This window comes from Jaculus jaculus, chromosome 2 (genome assembly GCF_020740685.1).
Source record: "Jaculus jaculus isolate mJacJac1 chromosome 2, mJacJac1.mat.Y.cur, whole genome shotgun sequence".
Taxonomy (NCBI): Eukaryota; Metazoa; Chordata; class Mammalia; order Rodentia; family Dipodidae; genus Jaculus; species Jaculus jaculus.
The window spans coordinates 109,687,373-109,713,189 of NC_059103.1; the positions used below are offsets into that span (position 1 = coordinate 109,687,373).

The 25,817-nt window shown below is 38.6% G+C and overlaps 1 protein-coding gene across 13 annotated transcripts in view; it reads right to left on the minus strand.

Moving 5' to 3' along the window:
- Nucleotides 1-25,817, minus strand: part of Bmpr1b (bone morphogenetic protein receptor type 1B) — a 382,398-nt gene that overhangs the window by 67,148 nt on the left and 289,433 nt on the right. For 2 of the 13 annotated variants that reach the window (XM_045143630.1, XM_045143620.1), the window contains exon 1: nucleotides 10,839-10,914. The exons of 10 other annotated variants lie outside the window; for them this stretch is intronic. Coding sequence is in view for 1 of the 3 variants with exons in the window: in XM_045143620.1 (XP_044999555.1) it covers nucleotides 10,839-10,881 (43 nt within the window). In the remaining 2 variants the exon portion in view is untranslated. Of the gene's footprint in view, nucleotides 1-615; nucleotides 635-10,838; nucleotides 10,915-25,817 lie in introns of those variants that run through there. One more of the 13 variants, XM_045143626.1, reaches the window with a different exon arrangement.

The following is a 25,817-nucleotide window of genomic DNA, read 5'->3' on the forward strand; positions in this document are numbered from 1 at the left end:
ATAAAACCTAACCAGGTATGGTGGCACACTTCTGTAATCCCAGCACTTGGAAGGCAGGAGAATCAGAATTTCAAGGTTATCCTTAGAAACATAGCCAAATACTTCAAAAGCAGTCTTTGCTACATAAGATTCTGGGTCAAAATTTTAAAGAAATCATATATACCACAAACATACTGGCAAGATTGCAGCTTTTATTATAATGTCATAGACAATACAAGAGCTCACATGTCAAAATGATAAATAAATTAAACCACACTTGACACACCTTATTTTAACCATGATAATACTGGTTAATGCATGAGGAACCCCAGTCTCATTTCTACATACTCAATATGAAAGTTGAAATAATGCATACAAAGCCTTCACCTGTCTACAAATAGCCTAAATTACACATGGATGCTGCCAAGACAGTTTAGCTAAACTGCATTTTCTTGCCATGTGGCTTTTGTGCATCAAATTTTGAAACTTTTGAGCTGTTCCACTCCACCCTATATGCCAAAAAAGACAGTTCAAACTGCTGTTTCTTGTGCCACAACTGGCATTTTGGATCTCTCTTACATTTCTTAGAGGGGAATGTAAGAGGCTGTAAGATAGAAAGCTTCTCGCACTACTCACTTTTGATTTCTGTACGCTTGATATATGGTTGCCAGGTTTCCTGGATGAGAGATGTGAAGAGGAGGCACAGAATAGCCAGGGGTTCCCACTCAAAAGCCCAGCACCACAGGCAGCACTAATCCTGCACCTGTGATGTGTTATTCAGTAGTTAAGAAATGCAGTCTGAGCTGTGGCTGCCTAATACAGCTCAGCTGTTTCTCCCAGGCCTCCCTTTGATTATAAGCTGGCAAGGGAGATTATTCCAGTCAGGCACAGAGCTATGTTCAGGACCCACAGCATATGATGGCAAAGGTAGAAAAGAAAGAAAACTTTGGAATAAAAGAAAAAAGAAAGCAGAGTGCTTGTCACAGAGTACTATGCCACATTTCCAGGTAGCTAAGAGCTCCCTTTAATGATCTGAAAGGCAGAAAAATATTAAACTTTATCATTTAAGTATATAGAAATCCATTCTTAAGATTCCTTTTTGACATTCAGCACAGTATCTCAACTCATGATGTTTTTAGTCTCTCTTAAGCACAATTTCACAAATTGAGCAATTACATTTAGGAACAGTTCTCAATAAGGTTTACCTTTAGTACATAATAAACTCTTTATAACTTGGAACTTTAAAAATGTTAGTAAAACAGAAGATGAAATGATGGCCATCCATTCTCTCTCTCTCTCCTCTCTCTCTTTAAATAAATCCACTATGTCATGTGTTATGACTCATGAAAGTTTTGATATAAAATTATATTTGAGATATAACTATCATATTCACCAGGTATAGGTAAGCCACAATAAACTATTAAAATCAGGACAATAGTGCTAGTAGGTCAAAATCAACTTAGAAATATCTATTATACCTTGTGTGTCTCAAAGTATTTAGGCTTGAAGACATGAAGAATTTGCACTACACTAAATAACCATAAGAGCCAATGGGAAGGGGTAGCACCCATCCCCAACGTTATAGTTCCTTTGTCCTAAAAGGGATACTGGCAATTCACTCACACCAAAACTCTCACTCTATTCCTTTTATGCCTTGTACAAATGCAAAACCATCTGTCACTAGTCCCTTTGCCATTTTAAACACCTTAAAACCTTACTTAAAAAATAGCTTTTTCTAATAGAAGATGATTAAAAAACAGGTTTATACTTGTAGGTACATAAAGAGCTGAAATAAGGAAATCATATAAAAGTCACAAAGCAAATATAATTTGTCTATATATTAAAGAGTGCACTTAATGTTTTGTTTCCATTTAGACACAAATATTTGTTGCTTAAGAAAACAAATTGCTAAGGAAAGCACTGTAAAAATAGTTTAGATTTTTTAATTTATATTTTATCATTTATTTGAGAAATACACACATACACACACACACAAACATAAAAAACTCCAGATGCATGCACCAACTTGTGTATCTAGCTTATGAGGGTCCTGGAGAGTTGAATCTGGGTCCTTTGGCTTTTCAGGCAAGTGCCTTACCACTAAGCTGTCTCTCAGGCCCTATGAAATTATTGTTGGGCAATGATTTTGTATTGCAATAAGGTAAAAATATACCTACACATAAGTACATTGTTTGTAATCAGTATTAGACAATCTAGGGAGCAGTGTTATAATATTGTACTGAAAGTACCAAGTGCTACTTGAAGCCCATTTAAGAAAGATCAATATTTAGGAGGTTTGCCACAATGTTAGTTTTCTTCTAACTTTTCCCATTAATTAGTCTGTAAGTCCAAAGTAAAATAATACAGTTTGATTGTGCTGTGTGTTTAAGACCAGAACACATAGCTTTTACAATTTCGGAGGAGGGGGACTTTTTTCTACTAATTATACATTACTGGCTTTAAAATAGCCCTGAAACTGTAAAACACCATCATACTTTGATTTATCGAAAGAGGATTTCCAAAGACAACTGTGTTGATTTCTGGGAAGAACACCAAGGAACACTGTTACTGAAGGTATGTTATTATAATGTGTTGTATTGTATCTGGGTAAGAACACTGTGGCCTAATTCAGTTCAAGTTGTCATTCTTTTATTAAAAATGTTTCTAGTTTTCAAAACATTTTCCAAAGCACTTTTAGTTTCATATTGTATAACACCCAGTACCTCAGTGCATTAGTCTTTGAAAGCTTCATAGGTTTCCTTTCATCTTTTCTTTCTTTGTATATTTTTTTGTTTTGCTTTATTCCAATTTGTTTTTACAGGAAGGGTCTTCTCTGAAGCCCAATCCGAAAAAAAATCATAGCAGTCCTCCCACCCCAACTTCTCGAGTGCTAGGATTACAGGCATGAGCCGCCATGACCAGCTTTCTGCTAATTTTTAATCCAGTTCATCTCTTCAATTATGCTTACAATATTCTTACACATTATATTCCACATTCAAAATGCTTCCTTCCTACTTATGAACAACTCATAAAAGCAATAAAAGGGCTAATTCTAATATGCTACACGAAAAAGAATTACCCCTTATGAGCCTTTTCTTCACCTGTTTCTACATTTTTTTTTTAATTTTAATTTATTTATTTGAGAGCGACAGACACAGAGAGAAAGACAGATAGAGGAAGAGAGAGAGAATGGGTGCGCCAGGGCCTCCAGCCTCTGCAAACGAACTCCAGACGCATGCGCCCCCTTGTGCATCTGGCTAACGTGGGACCTGGGGAACCGAGCCTCGAACCGGGGTCCTTAGGCTTCACAGGCAAGCGCTTAACCGCTAAGCCATCTCTCCAGCCCTGTTTCTACATTTTAATCCTTACCAACATAGAGCAGATGATCTGTGTATCAATCATATATATTGGTAAGCTAGGTATATAATATTAAGCCTTAATACCAGAGCAAAAGTATAAGAAATATATGCATACTCATATTTTAAATAAATAACCAAGAAGTTCCCAATCATAAATGTAATATGACAAAAGATGGTGGCTGTCTTCAATAGCTGCTTTAACAAGAATATTTTACACACACACACACACACACACACACACACACACACACACACAAAACCATGAGAATAAGCAATATAGTTTACCAAAATGCATTAGTTGACACTTCTATAAATAAATGTCTTACTAGTTACCTACAGAGTGTTCTATACTCTGTAAAATCCCAGCAAAATAGAGGTTAGCTCTTGAAGTGAGTGATCATCCTCAGTATGAGAACTCATATCATAAATAATGTTCTCTTTACTTATGCTTTGCCACTTGAGAGAACTGAACTCAGTACAGGTTACTGCCTGGAATGGTTGGGGTGGGTGGGTTGGTTTAGAGGCTATTTTGCATATATGGAAGCTGTTGCAATGTGCTGTGACTGAGACCTAGGTTGAAGAATTTTTAGGTGGTAGCTGGTTAGAGGTGTGTGTGTGTGTGTGTGTGTGTGTGTGTGTGTGTATATTTTGGTTTTTCAAGGTAGGGTGTCACTCTAGCCAAGGCTGTCCTGGAATTCACTATGAAGTCTCAGGTTGGCCTCGAACTCATGGCGATCCACCTACCTCTGTCTCCCTAGTGCCGGGATTAAAGGTGTGTGCGACCATACCTGACTGAGGTATATGCTTTATTCTACACTGTCTAATAGTTAGCATAGAAAATGCCTCCTGTCACTAGTAGAGAAACAAATCACTATTCAAAATAAACTATTTCCCTTTAAGTGAGGTTCAATGGGTTTGATGGTTTAGTAGTCAAAGCTGATAAACATTACCATACTCATATTTTATATAAAAAATCAAGATGTTCCCAATCATAACCCTAATAGAAGGGAAAAAGACAGTGGTTGTTTTCAATAGCTGCTTTAATCAGAATGTTTTGCACACACACAAAACAAAAGAAAAAAGTGAGTATTGCACACATACTACAAATATATTTGTATCAACTGCTCAACTGGTTACATTTTAAAACGTTCCAGGAAACAGTGGGTAACTAATAATGAAATACATAGAACCTTGTAAGTTCAGTTCCACAAGTGATGATAAGTGTTGTAATTAAACTACACCTTTACCAGAAGCACTAAAAACAGATAAAAACACATTAAGAACTTCCCCTATTTGTCAAAAGACAAAAATCTGCTTTTCCATACTTCAGATGTCATTACCTTTTCAAAACAATTTTGAAGTCAGAGAAAAGAACACACAGGTGTGTGTCATGTCAATGACTAAAGGATCCTACAGGCTAGTGTGCAATCTGATCCCCATACCAACACATTCTTGTGGGCATTATAAACGCCCTCTGAAAGAATAGTACACTAATGCTAATTTTTTAAACACCCCAAAATCTCATGAGATCCATTCCCTAGCAGTATTGTTCAAAGGCACCTCTGCTCATATCATCAAATTCACAGCCACTTCTCAACAAACCTTTAATGTTTTCTCCAATATCAATTCTGTTCCATTTCACTGACCATACAACACACTGAACAATAAAATATTCAATATCAACAAAACGTTTTTGTCATATAATTGACAATCCTATAAATCTACAGGTAGAGTAAGGTCAAATTATTAAGTTAAAGCTTGAGAATAAGTGGTTCCATCAACAGCTGCTGGTTTTGAGAAAAGTATGACTTCTGACATAAAAAGTCTGAGACAGGAAGAAGGCAGCAGTACTTTCAAAACTGAAATTACCAGTGTTCATACTACCAAAATGAACCTTTTTTGGTCACTTACTTCCTATTAAACTCAAATAATAATATAAATATAAAATATTATGAATTAACAAAAAGGCAGCAAGAAAGGATGTTTAAGTGATTTGGCTCTCAATTAAGTTTACAAACCTTTTACCCATCAGTAAAATGATCTAGCAGAGTTATGAAGTGTTTATTGAGAATCCAGATTAATCACATGAATGGAGTTTTGAAAATTTTACTGTTATTATAATACTCATTCAATAGATTTATATCCATTTATTCTTTCTTTTCATATACCCTAGAATATGCTCCCAATAGGGTTTTACAAGTAGTAAATTTTCCCACAAGACCAGCTTCTCTATGCCAAATATTCCTAATATTTTTTAGAACTCCAAACAGTTGTATCCCTGAACAAGCATTTCAGCTGATTTCAAAAGTCTGTAATTTAGAGGGTTTTTTTTGGAAGGGGGGGTTGAGGTAGGGGTTTGCTCTAGCCCTGGCTGACCTAGAATTCACAATGTAGTCTCAGGGTAGCCTCGAACTCACCTCAAGGTGATCCTCCTACCTCTGCCTCCCAAGTGCTGAGATTAAAGACGTGTGCCACCATGTCCAGCTAGAGGGTCTTTTTTAAAAAAAGCTTTTTTCTTTTTCTATGCCCCTCACCCAGTGCCTAAATGTGCATACTCCAGAACAAGACCTAACACTCAGGTCAGGATGTACCATAGTACTCTAATTTTCTGCTTCAGTATCAGCAATAGAGTTTCATGTTAAACAAATATTTTATATCTACATAAATCAAGTTTCTCATATTTACTTTTTTTCTCAATAGCAGCAAACTCAGAAGCCAACAATGTATTATGCAATATACTAGGAAAGTTGCATACATGGGGAAGCAACTTTTTTTTTTTTTTTAGTATATTTGTAGAATATGCCTATTTAACCTGAGATCTTTTCTTTCTGTCACTTATATTTCTTGACTCCAAACTTCTAGTGGTTTCTTAAGACTTGAATGTTCTTAGAGATTGGGATGTGCACTGAGAAGCTATGAAACACCAAGTGTGAAATGCATGTTCACTCCACTCCACTCACCACCACCTCCTGCTTATGAACTGCCTTTCTTTCATCTTTGCATGCTCTCTGGGGAGCTGCCTGCTGGCCATTTGTCTGCTGGATCCCATCTCTTCTCCCACTCACATGCCCAGCTGGAGCCACAGTCCTTCTCACAGAGGATGGCTGGCCATCATACATTCCCTCCTGGGTTACATTAAAGAGGAGTTGTCCCCAGTCTTGTTCAGCCAGCAGAAGTGTTTTAGGACAAAGAGAAAATTGAGTGTATAGGGAAGAAAGGGCAAGAGAGCCCTGAATGGAGAACCTGAGAGGCTTATGCTTACACCCTTATAGCAAAATGTAATAACTTACAAACAAAACATGTAACCAAGCACCACCTCTTTCAGTAGGCCAAGTCACACGTGTAACAGGGTAACTGGACTCCAAACAGGTGTAGGCATCATGATTCCTAGCCCTAGCTATGTCAATGACTTAGAAATCTGCCTTTTTGGGGAAACCAACACAATGATTCCTGACCAAATAAGGCATGGACAGTATGCACAGAATATCAGAAGGTGTGTGCTTAGTGAATACTGAAGGAACTCATTAAATTGCTTGAGAAGTTTCAGCTGAGAATAGCTTTTTACCAATTTTGTGAAAAAGAAACGACTGAGTTACCACCATTACTCTGTAGCAAAACATGGCACCTAAACTACACTTACCACGTTCTCGGGATGGGCAGAAAAGGGCATTAATTCATGTCTGTAATGAAGAGAATCACATGCAGAAGGCAGTGGCTGCCCTGGGAACCTCACAATATTCATAAGCACACAAGCATGCTGTCCCACTTCCTCCAGCTCTGGCCTCACCAAGAAATAACAATTAACCTTCCTGTTCATGATCATAGCTACTCATGAACCAGAGGGATAAAAAGAGAACAAGGAGCTGGAGAGACAGCTCAGCAATAAAAGGTGCTTGGTTACAAAGCATAAGAGCCCAGGTTCAATTCTCCAGTACACACATAAAGCCAGATGCAAAAAAGTGGCACATCCCACTTTGGAAATATTTGCAGTGCAATACCTGCCTTCTCCCCCAATCTCTCCTTGAAAATTAATTAATTAAAAATAGATCAAAATATGCCTGATGAAAAGCACAGGAAGTCACTCATATGAATTATATAGGAGATGATGTGACTATACAGAAAACTCAACATTTTTAAAATGTAGATGTAGATACTATCCACTGAAATTGTACAGGTTTATGATTTATATCTACATCTGCATATCAGAGAATACTGAATACACTTCAAGTTGTTTACGTTGTAAATTTGCATTAATGAACTTACTGAGGAAAGGAATTTGAGTTATTGAAAGGAAATTTTGTGATATCAGAGAAAGGCAAAAATAACAGGACATACACCTAAAAATAAGTAACAGTTGGGAATTTACAAAATTACCACTTTAGAGTAGTCTGAAACATTTTCCCTGAGATCATTTATACAAACTATACTGAATAAAATTTGCATTTTGGCTATAATATATCATATTAACACATAAGATTGTGTTTTCAATTCTCCTTAGTAAACTGGAAACATAAAAAGAAGAGACATATATCACAGAAAGGTGAAGCAAAAGCTTAAATTTATGGTCCACAAGGATCTTTGGATTGTCAGTGAGGAGCAAACCATGCCTGGATAGTACTATGAGAAGACCCAGCATGCACAGGTAGTACTATGAGAAGAGAAGACACAGCATGCATGGGTCGTTCTATGAGAAGAGAAGACACAGCATGCATGGGTCGTACTATGAGAAGAGAAGACACAGCATGCACGGGTAGTACTATGAGAAGGGCAGGCCCAGCATGCATGGGTCGTACTATGAGAAGAGAAGGCCCAGCATGCATGGGTCGTACTATGAGAAGGGAAGACACAGCATGCATGGGTCCTTCTATGAGAAGAGAAGACACAGCATGCACGGGTAGTACTATGAGAAGGGAAGGCCCAGCATGCATGGGTCGTACTATGAGAAGAGAAGACACAGTATGCATGGGTCGTACTATGAGAAGGGAAGACACAGCATGCATGGGTCGTACTATGAGAAGAGAAGAAACAGCATGCACAGGTAGTACTAAGAGAAGAGAAGACACAGCATGCATGAGTCATTCTATGAGAAGAGAAGACACAGCATGCACGGGTCGTACTATGAGAAGGGAAGGCCCAGCATGCATGGGTCGTACTATGAGAAGAGAAGACACAGCATGCACAGGTAGTACTATGAGAAGGGAAGGCCCAGCATGCATGGGTCGTACTATGAGAAGAGAAGGCCCAGCATGCATGGGTCGTACTATGAGAAGGGAAGACACAGCATGCATGGGTCCTTCTATGAGAAGAGAAAACACAGCATGCACGGGTAGTACTATGAGAAGGGAAGGCCCAGCATGCATGGGTCGTACTATGAGAAGAGAAGGCCCAGCATGCATGGGTCGTACTATGAGAAGAGAAGACACAGCATGCATGGGTGGTACTATGAGAAGGGAAGACACAGCATGCATGGGTCGTACTATGAGAAGGGAAGACACAGCATGCATGGGTCCTTCTATGAGAAGAGAAGACACAGCATGCACGGGTAGTACTATGAGAAGGGAAGGCCCAGCATGCATTGGTCGTACTATGAGAAGGGAAGACACAGCATGCATGGGTCTTACTATGAGAAGGGAAGACACAGCATGCATGGGTCATACTATGAGAAGAGAAGACACAGCATGCATGGGTCGTACTATGAGAAGAGAAGACACAGCATGCACAGGTAGTACTATGAGAAGAGAAGACACAGCATGCATGAGTCGTACTATGAGAAGAGAAGACACAGCATGCACGGGTCGTACTATGAGAAGAGAAGACACAGCATGCATGGGTCGTACTATGAGAAGGGAAGACACAGCATGCATGAGTCGTACTATGAGAAGAGAAGACACAGCATGCGTGGGTCGTACTATGAGAAGGGAAGACACAGCATGCACAGGTAGTACTATGAGAAGAGAAGACACAGCATGCATGAGTCGTACTATGAGAAGAGAAGACACAGCATGCACGGGTCGTACTATGAGAAGAGAAGACACAGCATGCACAGGTAGTACTATGAGAAGAGAAGACACAGCATGCATGAGTCGTTCTATGAGAAGAGAAGACACAGCATTCACGGGTCGTACTATGAGAAGGGAAGACACAGCATGCACGGGTCGTTCTATGAGAAGAGAAGACACAGCATGCATGGTTCGTACTATGAGAAGAGAAGACACAGCATGCACAGGTAGTACTATGAGAAGAGAAGACACAGCATGCATGGGTCGTACTATGAGAAGAGAAGACACAGCATGCACAGGTAGTACTATGAGAAGGGAAGACACAGCATGCATGGGTCTTACTATGAGAAGAGAAGGCCCAGCATGCATGGGTCTTACTATGAGAAGAGAAGGCCCAGCATGCATGGGTCGTACTATGAGAAGGGAAGACACAGCATGCACAGGTAGTACTATGAGAAGGGAAGACACAGCATGCATGGGTCTTACTATGAGAAGGGAAGGCCCAGCATGCATGGGTCGTACTATGAGAAGAGAAGGCCCAGCATGCATGGGTCGTACTATGAGAAGGGAAGACACAGCATGCATGGGTCCTTCTATGAGAAGAGAAGACACAGCATGCACGGGTAGTACTATGAGAAGGGAAGGCCCAGCATGCATGGGTCGTACTATGAGAAGAGAAGACACAGCATGCACAGGTAGTACTATGAGAAGAGAAGACACAGCATGCATGGGTCGTACTATGAGAAGGGAAGACACAGCATGCATGGGTCGTACTATGAGAAGAGAAGACACAGCATGCACAGGTAGTACTATGAGAAGAGAAGACACAGCATGCATGGGTCGTACTATGAGAAGGGAAGACACAGCATGCATGGGTCTTACTATGAGAAGAGAAGACACAGCATGCATGGGTCGTACTATGAGAAGAGAAGACATAGCATGCATGGGTCGTACTATGAGAAGAGAAGACACAGCATTCACGGGTCGTACTATGATAAGGGAAGACACAGCATGCACGGGTCGTACTATGAGAAGAGAAGACACAGCATGCACGGGTCGTACTATGAGAAGAGAAGACACAGCATGCACGGGTCGTACTATGATAAGGGAAGACACAGCATGCACGGGTCGTACTATGAGAAGAGAAGACACAGCATGCACAGGTTGTACTATGAGAAGAGAAGACACAGCATGCATGGGTCGTACCATGATAAGGGAAGACACAGCATGCACGGGTCGTACTATGAGAAGAGAAGACACAGCATGCACAGGTTGTACTATGAGAAGAGAAGACACAGCATGCATGGGTCGTTCTATGAGAAGAGATGGCCCAGCATGGTCGTACTGTAAGAGCGACCCAGCATGCATAGGTAGTATGATAAGAGCCAACATGCTTGCGTAGTATTATGAGATGAGAAGACCCAGCATGCACAGGGAGTATTATGAGAAAAGATAACTTGGCATGCACAGGCAGTACTATACCCCCAACTTAGGAACCTACCAAGAAATAGCACGCTATCCTGAAATTTCATCAGCCTGTTCATATGAGGCTAAGCATTTCTTTTTCAGAAGGCAGCATGAACTGAGGACAATCAAAATCTATCAACAAGAGAAGAAATAAAATAGCTGACTCCTTGGCAGGAGATAAACAACCCCTTGCACATCAGCTAGAACCCAGGTGTAACCACAGAGCAACTGGTGAGATGAGCAAGAGTGCTGTTTCCATGGCAAGCCTGCCAACCTGCACCAGGGTGGTGGCAGCAAACATTGCATATACTAAAAATGTACTAAAGCAGAAATTCAGAAGCTGCTGAGAACTCAACACTAAGACTCAAAACACACCCATCACAGCTTAGGGAATTCTGCGAAAGTGGGTGCAGAAAGATTGTAAGAGAAGCAGCGTCAGAACGAATTTCCAGAGGTATTGTCCTCCCCAATGACTGACTGCTTTTCTCAGGTCTCATAGCCCATAGCCCCATGGTGAATACCAGCCCTCCCACTAAGGAGGGCCTTCAGTGGGATGATCTGAATATATATATGTTCTGTACAGCCAGACATCATACACATATGCATTCTATATCTTGTGTCAAGTGAGCTTTAAAACTTGTCTATGTTTAATCATGTTACTTAGCACTTCCATTGATAAACCGATCATGTAAAGTCAATTGCATAACTTCGCTGGATTTTAACTTCCTATTTTCCTATTTTTTAACACTTTTATGTATTTGAAACAGAGAAAGAGGCATACAGAGAGTGAATATGGGCAAACCAGAGTCTCCTGCCACTGTATAAGAACTCCAGATACATGTGCAATTTTGTGCATCTGAATTAATGGGGGTACTGGGGAATCAAATCTGGGCAGTCAGGTTTTGCAAGCAAGCACCTTTAACAACTGAGCCATCTCTCTAGCCCTAATGACCTACTCTTTACTAAGAAGACACTATGTGTGTATCAGGGATACTATCTTTAAAATGTATAAAGATGATATAAAAGTTAAATGTAGTGACTTGTCAGTAAGTTCTATAATGCACACAAGGACTGTTGCAATTTTGACATACTTCAATAGGTAAAGTAAAATTCCTAAAATACCCCATACATGGCCAAAGCAAAACTATGATTTATTGAGATTCTACCACAGGTGAAACACCGCTCTGAGGGCTTTCACATGCTTTCATATAATTCTCATCAGAGCCTAGAATAATAATCACAAGTATTCCCACTTTTGTAAGTAACTGAGGCTAAGATTCTTACTATTCCATATTATTGTTTTAACTAAACAACTGAATGATAAAGCACCAATATATCATACACAGCAGATACATATAGATTTTATCTATTTCTCCAAGTAGCAGTGAAAGGTTTCCTAAATCTTGCTTGTGCTCTTGTGAAAAAACGCAAACTCGTAGCTGGAGCTTTTCCTTGCTGTCCCCTTTTCCCAGTTTCTAATCAGCCTCCCAGAGAACTCTCTCACCTCTCTCTCTCTCTCACATCATCTATTATTCACACTGATGCCTTTTAAAAATAACAACACACATACATGTACTCACTAAAACAAAAAGCTAAAACAAGATTTAAGAATCTCCTATTGTTCTTTATAAGACATTTGAGGTCCTTCAGGAACTGACTCAACCTATTTTTCTAAATTCATCTGCTTCTATAGTCTGTTCTCTGTCTATACCTGCCTGTATACAGCATATTAATTGTTGCTTAAAATGGCCCTTACACTGTAACAACCTTCCTCACTTTTGCCATATGTTATAAGTCAATGCTGTCTTTTTTAAATCCATTCAATTTTTCCATATTATACATTTCACATTACCTTATACAAAGTTGCACATATACATTTTGCCCTATCTCCCTCTTAGTTGAAGTTACTATATTTATTCACATATGAGTCACTCAAGTGATTATTAACTTGAATTGCCACTGTGACCTCAGAGACATTAGTTATATCAGGATAAAATAGTTCTCATTCCCATATATAGAAAGCTATGAATAACATGGACCTGATGGTACAATATAAGTAGGGACAGTTTATATAGCATTATAAGCTGCAATGTATAAACAAAAAAAAATCCATGGTTGATGTTAGCTGGATCATATTAGCATCAACTCTGGCTTTAATCTTTTCAATGTTTATAAGTCAGAAAAAATATCCAGTAATATAGTGGATTAAAAGTGAACTTTAGTAAAGTGCCATCCCTGAATATAACACTAATATATTTGGAATGTCTATCTGTAGAGCACAACATAACTCAGCCTTCCAAGCAAAGCTCAGTTTTCTCTAATTTTTATTTGGTATAAAAGGATTGAAATAGAAGGTGGGAAAAAAAAAATCTTATGCTCTGAGCATTTTCACTTATGCACACAACACACTTTCCTCACTCTTTTGGAATGACCCCTGAGCATGTTACTGTTCACATGCAACATTGTGGTATCTTATAGTACATGGTACTTGTAATTCAGCCTTTCAGCTCTTTTTTTCTCTCCTTGCACTAGTCAACAATTCTGACTGGTTAGACTTTGACATCCATAACTAAGAAGGGAATAGATATCAGGCTGTAATACTGGAAGAAAGCAATAGACCTTACTGAGTTGGCAGACATAAGCCTTAATATAACATACATCAAAAGTGGGCTAGCAGTTACCAATGTACTTAATCGTCTAGTTGGAGAATGTGCAGAAAATGGGCTGTTTTCTCTAAAATCTTTCCAATCCAAAGTAAAGACTATATGAGGAAGAAGTGCATGGGCAAATTAACAACAGTCAACATGTGGAATAAAAACCCAATACCACCAAATGAAAAAAGAAGCATCTGCTAACCTCTCAGCAAGGTCATGTATATACAACAATTATGTGACTATAATAAATTTCCTTTGAAATGCATCAAAATGCTAAAGATTAAATCACAGTAAATTTAATTCAAATTGATTAAAAATCATAACAAGTACATTATTTCCAATAGAAAATAATTAGTAGAGGGAAAAGTTGACTTAGTTCCTGTGAAATAAATCCAAAACATTGAATATAGCCTCCAAGAAGAAGGACAGACTGTGAAAACAATAAAAATTCCAGTGGAAACTATGACTACTATTAAATTTATGAGCCATATCTTAAAGATAAGCTTTGAGTTAAGTCAAGTTACTCAGCACTTTATGAAGATAAATTTAGTCTTATGACCTATAGTATGTAAAGCACAAATGTCAAATTACTTAAGAAAATATGATATGGACTTTAAAGAAACAATTATGAACATAATTTGCTTCCCAAAGCCATGATTACATTTGCCATTGTTCAGCCTTGTAGAAAGAGAAACCTGCAGATGGATGCTGTCACTGCTTTGTTCACACCAACACACATAATTACATGTCCTAACAGTAGTAGTGAGTAGGCACCTAAGTTTTCTCAGGCTTCCATCTTGTCATGCCCAGGCATCTCTTTATTACTATTGCTTATAACTGATTTGAATGGAATACCAGATAAACTGGAAAAATGCCCTAGCTTCAACATACCTCCACTAGCAGCTTCTCATATATAAGACTGTGCTTTTGACAGTGCCTCAATATCTATGTAGGCATTCCCATATTCTGTGTATTATATGTAAAGGAAGAGAGCAGTTACATCAAAGATATTTGGAAGTGGCAGGATGGAAAAACTTTGGGACTTGGAATGACAAAAAAAAGTGGGAAAGGATTAAAATGAGGAAGGAAAAGATCTGAAGCAATTTGTTAAGTACTCCCTCCCACCAATTCAGAAAGAGGAAAAATAAGGAATATTCACAAGTTCTGAGTTGAAGGAGAGTGTAAAGTGACAGAAAGAGCTTTCAGGAGGAGAAGGCATGTGCTCTCCGTCAGTTTTGTGTGCTAAATTTGTTGCTTATTAAAAGGAGCCTGGAAGTTACACTGCTTTTTTTTTTTTTTTTTGCTACATTACGTTACAGAAATTAAAGCACTCAGAACTTGCTCAAGATCACAGAGCGAGAAAGAGTTGGAACAGCAGTTTAAACACAAATTCTCTGTCTCCAAAGCCTGGTCTAGCAATCATGACATACCATATAAAAGCAGGACCTTCAAGTATCTTGAGAAAAAAAATAAACACCAGCATCAAAGCCAAAAGTCAATGCAAATATGTTACCATGTAGTAATTAAATGTGTCTATTTTATTCAAACTATTGCAAGCAGTTATTTTTAAAAAGTTCATTTGCAGGGTGTTTTGACCTGATAATTCACAACTATGAAAAACAGAAATGAGTTTCTCTACTTGCTACAGCATTCTACTTTGGTCTTAAAAGCGTTTTTATCTCTTCGTTTGAAGTGAATTTTAATGAACCCTTAATTGTCAGAGAACTTCATAAATATTCATTATACATTAAGAGTGGTCCTTTTCCTCCTGTGAAAGCTGAAAGAGGAAACAGTGAGGCTCTAAGGAGGAGTGAACATAAATGACTCATATTATCAGAAAACTTTAAAGTTCTTAGTGTGAAAATAACTTCTGCCCTTATAAGTAGTGCCACAGTAATGTTGGTGATACTTTCTCTTTTGTCTCTTTTCCAGTTCTGAATGATCCAAAACATTCACCAACTCTTTATAATACATTTTGCACCAATGAATAGTAAAATGGTTTTGATGGCTGGGAAGAAATGATTTTGATCTAAACCAACAAGCTACCCCCTGCTATTATGAGAGTGCCACAAACCGTTTTTATAAAATTGTTTTTACACTGGGCTGTGATCTAAGAAGCAAGCATTCAGGACTAGGAAGATAGCTCAGCAGTTAAAGGCACTTACTTGCAAAGTCTGACTTCCCAGGTTCAATTACCCACTATTCACAAAAAGCCAGCTACACAAGTGGTGCATGCATCTGGAATTTGCAGTGGCAAGAGGCCTTGGTACATCCACAATTGCTCACTTTCTCCTCTCTTTTTCACTCATACTCAAATAAATAGTTAAGAAAAGAAAGCTTTCACCAAAGCATTATACTTTACATCAACTCTACACAGCAGTCAGATGATGGTATAGCACATATTAACCTTTCCCATTGAAGCCAGAACCAGGACAAGAGATGCTCTTAGGTATCTTGACAAAGTAAGGCTTCCAAAGATCAGACTAAAAACACAGCAGCATGACAGTATGATATGACTCACTATGCACAAATCTCTCCAACCTACCACTTCTGATTCACTGTTGGAAAGATCTGAACAAAAGGAAGACAGATTCCTGATTTCCCAATTATGTACAAATGTGACTTTTCTCCATCTCTTTTATCATTTGTGTTTCCCCAATCAAGAAATATTATATACAGGTTTCTATAAATGTACCATCCTAAAAGAAGGAGCTGCCAAAGAAATAGGTTTGTCATTATCTTGTAACCACTAAGAAAAGTCAGGTTTACACAGAGCAAGGGATTAAAAATAAAGTAAGAACATGAATAAGTTGTTTTAAATAGAGTCCCACTTTTATAAATCCCAATATAAGCCAAACCTACATTATTTAAATCCATTCACTGCCTCTAGACTTTTACAACTAACCAATATTTTTTATGCTTTTACATTTCTCCAATAAGATGAGAATCTTCCAAATATACTTTTCATATGCTTTCCTTATTTTTCTCACTTCCTTAAGTTTGGGTTAAACTATTTAAGAGTGGAGCAAAGAAAGACAGACTGCAATGATGATTTAAAGCCAATAAATAATTATATTTATAAGGACTCATTCTCATGTCCTTCTTTCCTACCTCCATCTTCCCCTTTCTTACTTCTTTTCTTCCTCTGTCTCTGCCCCATGAATTCTAATTACATGTTTCCTTGCCCTGCCCATGCTTTTGCAAGTAAAAATAAAACAAAAATCTTACCTATCACAGCTAGTAAATACAAAGCAAAAAAAAAAAAATTAATAGTTCCTAGGTTCAGAAATCACAGGGAATGGGCCACAAATATAAATTAAAAATAGAATAAAGTGGACCTGTGTATAGAGTACTTGTACAGCATACATGAGATACTGGGTTTAATCTACAGCCCAGCAGAAACAGGGCACGGTGGTACAATGCTTACAATCACAATTAGGAGGTAGAGGCACGAGGATCAGCAATTCAAGATCATCCTTGGCAACATAGAAAATTTAAGAAAATCTGACCATGTAATTTAGGCACAAATTCTAAAGAAAAATGTTTACTATCTCTTGTTATAGAAATACTTTATAAATAGACTATTAAGATGAGGAGATGGTTCATCAGGTAAAATCATTTGCTACAAGCATGAAGGTCTTAGAGGCCTTGAGTTCAAATCCCCAAAACCAACATAAACAGTTGAACATGACCACATGCACATGTAACCTCTCTCCTTTAGGATGTAGAGAAGAGAGAATCACTGGAGCTTGCAAATAAGAAACCACAGCTTTGCTTTCAGTGTGAGGCTTGTTTCAAAGAAATACTCAAATAAGCAACAGAGAAAGTTTCCTCTGGTTGAGTGTACACAAACACACATACACATACAAACACCACCTATAATACACAAACAAAACAGAACACAGAGACTACTATGATTTTTTGCATGCACATTGTCTCCAAAATTCACACTAAAATGTAGTTGCCATTTTAACAAGAAGTAGAAACTCTAAGACCTGTTTAAAAAAGGTTCCACTCTCATGAATACATTAAAATGATTAGCTCAGGATTTAAGGTTGGATGTGGCTTTGTTGTCAGAGTTTGTTCAGCATTCTCTTGCTCTTTCTCCACATGATGCCCTCTCCTACCATGCTGCGATGCAGATCTCACACTGCTCAGCCTCCAGCCTCTCTTCTTTATCAATTACCCATCCTGTTGTACTCTGCTGTGGCAACATACAACAGACTAAGACACAGACTAAGCTTTAGTCAGTCCATGACTTTATTATCCTATTATTTCCTTCCAGATGAATATTTACTTTTAAATTGATCAGGGGCTTCAACACAAAAAGCATAACATTTTATATTGGTTGTTTAATAACATGCACAGAGTAAGCTACCATATAATGAAAACACGTCTAGACAACATTTCACTCCTTACTTTTAGAACAGTAATCAATAACTTAGGAGATATTCAATACTGGATCATAAACAGAGAGGCTTTTTGTGAGAGGACTTGGCCATTTGCAGGCTTGTGTGAGTACTGTGAGCATGCTAAAGGAAAGGTAGGCTTATAGGCAGGATGCATGGTTAGGCATAGTGAGTGCAGTTTCAACTTACAGTATTTTCAACTCTGAGTAGACTTATTAGGATGCAACCTCCTCATAAACTGAGGAGTGTCTACACATGAAACATGTCAGTGAAAAATGCAACCATATAAACTTGTACTATTTATTTATTTTATGTAACTGCATTTTGAGCTGTACCTAGTCTACTATTACTGTCCAAGTGATCTATAAACAGAGTGGGATCAAAAAAGATCCAAGAAAACCTTGACAAGGAGAATGCTGAAATGGAAAAAGCTCTTTCAAATGTACCTGAGTCCTAAACTGAAATCTGAAGATATGAGTGTGTCTGCATTGCAATCTCTCTGTGGAAATTTAAAACCAGCAAGTATTATGTGATATCCAAACACACAGAGACTTTACTAAAACATGATTGTTGGCACATCTCAGACTGGATTTACTGTCCTTATTATTACTGCTGGAGGCCACAACTGTGAAGCTGTGATGCAAGAATGGCCAAACCCATGAGCAGAATCTTTGTCAAGTTTATACAGTGGGCATAAACAACAAATTGTAGCAACAAAATACTATCTACTACACCACCCTCCAGCTAGAAGAAATTTAAAAAAAATATTAACAAAGTTGCTGTATACATTAAGAAAACTCATACAACCCCAACACAGTAGTACCTGTTCCAACTTCTTGTTGGAATGGTGACAGCATGTTGGAACCAAATACTAACAGCTCTTTATCCAAGAGGAGAAGTCACACAATGATGGTGATGACACACTGCTGGAAGCTCTGGATGGTGCTCTGCTACCAGCTCCTTCAATTGTCTCCCCCCCACCATCATGTCTACAAAATTGGTAAGTAGACACTGTTCTCTAATACAACATGGTGATCACCTTTGTTGAAGTCAACATCACAAGTGAAGTAAAATGTCTGCAGAAGTGTACCATGATACCTGTAGTAAAATTCTTCTAGGGACAAGTTGGACTTTAATGTTAGCAATAAGTCTGACAAAGTTGACTCATCAACAGAAGCGGCTGGCTTCAGTGCTCAGATTATTCTGAACCACAGCCACATCAGTGCTGCAAATGTCCCTGTACTGGATTGTCACAGAGCTCACATCAGTTGGAACTTTGCTGAGCTAAACAACAAAAAAATGCTCTTCTGATAAGAAACTGGATAATGGCCCTAAATTCTTACCATCTACCCATACAGCTCTCACTGATATGGTCCCAGGAAAGCCCGTGCCAATGTGCTGAGAGCTTCTCTGGCTGTCCTCTTCTGGGTCACATTACTGTTCTTGACAGGAGACAGACAGTTGCTCTGGTTGTCATCAAAGGTGTGGGAGATGTCAAAGTCAACAGGGTAACCCAGAGAGTTCCAAAGTGTAAATGAACATTACTCCTAACAGCGGCCACTCCAGTCTCCATCAGTGCAAAGTATAGCCTCCAACAACTTGTCTCAAAAGACACTTTGGTTTACTAATAAGAGATAGCCTAGTGACAACAATGTCTTGTGGGCTATGCGTATAAATCAGTGTTCTGTAATGGAAGTAACTAATAAAAAAATCAGTCACAGTTCTTTGTTTATGAGGGAGAAGAGAGAAAAAATGTTAGCCTGGGAATGTCAGTACCTCCCACAAATGATGCATGCGCCACTTTGTGCATCTGGCTTCATGTGGGTACCCAGGAATCAAACCTGGGCTGTCAAGAGTTTGCAAGCAAATACTTTTAATTGATGAGTCAACAGCCTAGCCCAAAATCTGTCACAGAATTTTGAGACACACTGGAGTTTAGTGAGAAAGGAAAACATTCTGAGTGCTTTAGGAAGGTGTTTTTGAGTGAGTTTACCATGTAAGTTGCAGTTAGGCATGGTAGCACATATTTGCACTCGCAGATCAAGGCAGGCAGATCAGGAATTCATGGTCAGACTTAGCTACATTGCAGGTTTGATGCTAAACTGGGTTAGATGAGACCCTATCCCAAATAAATAAGTAAATAAACTTTTTGATGGGCAGGAGTGAAACAGACTTTTCTCTCTGGTGGTAGACCTAATCTACCCTGTTGAAGCATTGAGTACCACAAGGATGCCCTTCCTGAAGAGAGAGGGATTGCCTTGCTTCAGGGCATAGATATTCCTTCTGCATTCAAAATCAAACTGAAACTACAGCTCTTCCTGGTCCAAAGCCTGCCAGCCCCTGACAGAAACTATACTATCAGATTTTCCGGGTCTCCAGCTTGTCATCTGCATATCTCAGAACTTGTTGGCTTTCAGAATCATGTCAACCAGTTGCTCATAGGAACTCCCTTCATATGGATACCCACAGGCAGGATGCATGGTTAGGCATAGTGAGTGCAGTTTCAACTTACAGTATTTTCAACTCTGAGTAGACTTATTAGGATGCAACCTCCTCATAAACTGAGGAGTGTCTACACATGAAACATGTCAGTGAAAAATGCAACCATATAAACTTGTACTATTTCTTTATTTTATGTTTCTCTGGAGAAGTCCAACTCGTGGAATTATTCTAAGCTTACAAAATTAGTTAAATAGCCAAGTGTTTAAAATTTCAATTAAATGTGAACTATCTTGGGCACTTGATTTTCTCACAATTCTGTCCATCAGGAAAGCAAGAACTAGAATTTCATTACAACATAGCTTAGCATTTGCATGTTTTCAGAACTCTGTTCTCTATAACACTCCAGGCAGTGCAGCATATAAAGTCTCTTCACTCCACTGAGCCTTCAACATAAATCAAGGCTGAGAGATTAACATGGGAGTTTACTGCAAACTGAGAGTATGGGGTTAAGCTGCAAAAGTTTAGTAGGGAACCAAGGAAAACAGCTCACCCACAGTCTTGGTCCACTTCAGTAAAAATATAATCACTGGTCAGACTGGGAAATTACATGTTTATTCCTATATATTTCCTTGAGAACTTATGGGCACATCTGTAACTCCTCCTGGTCCAGCAATCTGTATAAAATAATCTTTCTATCAGCACTCATCCTTTGAGAAATCAAATTTCTAGACTGAAGACCAGTTCAAGATGCTTGACTCTCCTCTACTAAATAAGGTAATAAAAATCACCAAAGTAAGAGAGCTCTTGGCAATATCTAAGTGCCTTAAAAATACATGAATGAAATGTGTTTGTGAAGAACATAGCCATTAAGAATTGAGAATTCCTAAGACACATATATGCCAAAACACTTACTTAAGACATTTACACCTTTTTCATTACATATATTCTGAGTATTTAACTGAAGAACTACCTCGTTTCCAGAATCTAAACCAGTACTTCAACATGTTTCCAATAAGATTTCTATGAAAGTAAAATTACAGGGTTTGAGGCTAGCCAAAACCCAGAGGAAAATTCCTTATCCTTTAGTGGTACATAGACATGTTCAGATAATGCTTCTTCATAGTTTCAAGCAAAAATAAACCAAGAAGATTTGCTTTCCTGATATGAAAGCTGTCTCTTTTTAATACTTTTAAAGAAGACCAGGAAAATGCTGTCAACAATTAAGAACTTCAATGCTGGTACAATAACACCAAGACCAAGGCATAGTCTGTGAGGTCCCACGTTTATCTCAAGGCTCCTTGACCAGAACCACATAACCCAACAGTACCTTTGTCTGAGTTCTAGGGCTATGTATTCAACTGACAATTTGATGCCAAGAAGTCTTTGTTATATATGAAGCCTGACATACTTAAATCTCAGGACCCCTACTTAGATCCATCCCTTTCCTGATGCCCCTTCATCCTTTCCTTTACAGAATCTGTTTTGTTTTGTGTTTTTCCATTTTGGCAAAGGCTTTATATGCTGATTTGAAGCTCATAATTCTCCTGCCTCAGTATCTGCAGTTACAGTGATGTACCACCACACTTCACTCAATCTTCTTTCCTCAGTATTCTCTTTGCTGATCATAAGCACCATCAACACAGGGGGCAAAGCCAAAACCTTTAGTATTTGCAGGTATCTCCTGTATCATCTTTATTAAACTAACCCCTACACTATCATTATATTTTGATCTTCAATATCATTCTAGCTTTTGTACATGTTCCCCCATGCCTCCAGATTCCAAGCTTCCAGCTCTAAAAATACTTGCTTTTATCACATGTATGCCTGTGTATATGTGCATGCTTGTGTGAGTTAGTGTATAAGAAAAAGAGAGAGAGAGAAAGAGAAAGAGAGAGAGAGAGAAAGAGAGAGAAAAGAGAGTGATGTAAGTACATATGCATGTGATATCCAGAATAAAAGTTCAGGTATCATTCTTAGGAATACTATCCATCTTTTTTTGAAACAAACTCTCACTGAGTTAAATTAAGCTGAGAGGCCAGTATGTCCTAGGAAACTTACTGTCTCTTCCTTCCCATCATTGAGATTACAGTTGTGATCATACTATGCTAGGCATTCTACATGGGTGATGGGAATCCATCTGAAGTTCTCATACTTGCAAGGAAAGCAATTTCCTAATTGAGCTATCTTCCTCATCCCAGGCTCATTTTGATTTTGTTTGAACCATTGGCCATTGTATATATTCTCTAGATAGATATCTGTTAAGTTTCTTGGCTATGGTTTAAATATTTTATTTATTTTATTTGTAGGCAGACAGACAGACAGAGAAAAAAGAGAATGGATGGACCAAGGCCTCTAGCCACTACAAACAAACTTCAGATGCATGCATCACTTTGTGCATCTGGCTTCATGTGGGATTAGGGAATCAAACCCAAGATGTTATACTTTGCAGGCAATCAACTTAACAGCTGAACCATCACTCCAGCCCCTTTGCTGTTTTTCAGTTGTATCATTATTCATTTTTATTTGTACAAGTTCTCCATGTGTTTTGTTTATTTATGTTACTTTTTATCATATTTTAATTGTTATTTGTACTTTAAGATATCATGCTAAAATCTATTTCTTATCCTCTGAAGACTGCTATCAACTCCTGTATCTGTGAACGATTTGCCACTTTTCAGAGTGGTCCAGACAATGTATAATAAACAGTAGTTAAGAGTTCCTACTTCTTTGTATCTTTGTCAAACTGTGGTAATCTCAAACTGCTAGGTATTTTGTAAATATTTCCACTATAAGTTGCCATTTCATATTGTTTTAACTTGTAACTCTTCTAATTTACCTTCTTCTCATATTACGTCCTTCTGTCTTGTTCATGCCTCTATCGTTATCTTTTCATTTTGTCATGTCAAATATATTATCAGGGCTGCAGATATGGCTTAGCAGCTAAGGCGCTTGCCTGCAAAGACTAAGGACTCATGTTCTACTCCACAGATCGCACATAAACCAGACAAGCAAGGTGACACATGAGCAAGGCAGCACATGTGCACAGGGCTGCACATGCATCTGGAGTTCAATGGTAGTGGCTGGAGGCCATGGCATGGCAATTCATTCTTTCTCTCTCTTTCTCTCCTTCAAAAAAAAAACAAGGCACAATTTTCAGTCAGATGCCAGGCAGTATGCTGTCCAAATTTGCAGGTTACTTTTTCCTTCTTTGTGGTTTGCTGTTTACTAAATTCACAGATATAAGATTCTGACATGCTTATAATTTATGCTTTACCCCACACTTCTTAAAGTTTAGATAATAGAGGTATTGTTCATTTAGAGAAATTAACTTTAATAAGTCATTATATTTCAGTAGGCAAGTATTCTGACTTTGCATTCTACGCTTAACACTTACAAATACAGGCATTATCATATTAAAACAATAATGTTGACATGTGCATCCTTGGTTGAAAAACTGAAGAATTACAAATGAAATGTGTCATGTATTGTCCACAATTATTTCATTAATATTTAATGTAACCTAAGTTTGCTTACTTTTATATTCCTAAACTCTTTTGATTATTACAGAAAATAAGGCAATGACTCATTTAAGCTATAAGAATAATCAAACAAACTATACACTAAGAAGTAAAATTAAAACTTTTGGGGTGTCATTTTGCCCACATGTAAAATAAAATACAAATGGATGTTATTACATCCTAGGCTGATCTTGAAAACCTCTTGAATAATAGAGATAAGAGTGAATACAAGACAATAAGGATTCTCATTCAGTTTACAAAACCAACATGCGTATTCACAGTTGCTGAAAAAATAATCAATGGAATGGTAGGAAAGCTAGAATTATCACACCAGAAATTTCACCTATTAAAACGACTACATCAATTATTCTTTGACATTCTACTCCAATTGCCCAGCATCACAAAATCCAATGTGTAAATCTTGAGAATCCCAATAGAGATGATATTGTGTGAAGGAAAGAATAGTGACCCTGTAATTTTAGTATTAAGAAATGAATCTGTGGAGGTGCTAACATTTACTCTGACAGCAGAGCAGCATATCATATTTCTTCTTTGCAGGAAGAGTCATGTGGGATTTTGTAAGTTACCTCATTAGATAACTATTTCAGGAAAAAGAAAAAGGAAAGAATGTTCCATTCTTCAAGGTGGACATATAATTTTTTTCCCTAGAATTTGAACAAACTCTTCATATTTATCTCCTCACTGTAGATACTGAGATGTTTAGATGTTTGGAGACACAAAATTACTGTGTATACTTTGCATTTGCAAGAGCCCAAATAATTATAGCCAAATGTGTTGGATGTTTGGCAAGTTAGAATGCATTGGCAAAAAGAGAGTAATCAAAACTGAAGTCATCAGTCCTGTGCTTTATTCAGACACTGAAATTTATTCTTGGTGGTAGTGAGAATGGTGTGTTTGTTTTTGTAATCTGTCTCTTAAGCAAAAGAGCCATGTGACAAAAACCTATTTTGGATATTTCCAGTCAAGATAGTGGACTTATAACCATGTCAGAATTTCATGGGATAAAGGATGCATGGTCTGGGGAATCCAGTAGTACAAGGGATGCTCTGAACCCCCAACACCGAGCAGGCACTGGGTACACATACAGGAGGCAGCAGCAGTGGGAGTGTGCACCAGCTGCCACTGGAGCAGCCAGAGAACATGCCTGAAGGACCACAGCAGGAGAAATGACCTGAGACCATACCTGTGCACCCTGGAGCAAGCAATTTTCCCAGGGCCACAGCTATATGTTCAGCAGAGCTCCACTACCTATAAGCAGATTGGAACTTACCAGATGGGTAGCCCTATCACCAGCACCCTAGTGGACTGCTTCTCATACCTTCTTCGTGGGGCAAAACTGAGGACCAAAGCATTCAAGCTCTCCCAGACCTCCACCAAGTCTGGCTGCTGGAGCATGCTGGTGCCAACGAACTGCAAGAGCCTTCTGCATACACCACAAACTCACAAACTAGGGGAATCCAAAGCAGGAGCACAGAGTCCCAACCATCCACACAGCCACATGACCCAGACAGGCCCCAATACTCCCAAATTAAGGCCCAATCCCAAGAGTGAGATCCCTCCTCCACCCGCAACCTGCCACCAGCAGCTGCAGCCAAACTCTCCACCAAGGGCTGGCAGACAGCATGGGGAGAACAAGACCCTGCTCAGCCACAGACTTTTCCAGGTTTCCCACAGTCTCACCCAACACCTGCTAAGAAACAGTGCATATAACAAAGACCTTCTCCAGACCCAAGTGCAGCTTTCCAAAACCCGTGGATGAAACACCAACGCATTTCCTTCTAGAACTAACGAGAACAGATCACTCATTGGAGATCACACTTCAGCCACCTATTGCTACAACCATAACAAGACAAGATATTTACCCTGAGATGTGCAAGCCTCAATACAAACACACACACACAAACACACACACACACACACACACACACACACACACACACACACACACACATATGTGCTTGCACATACC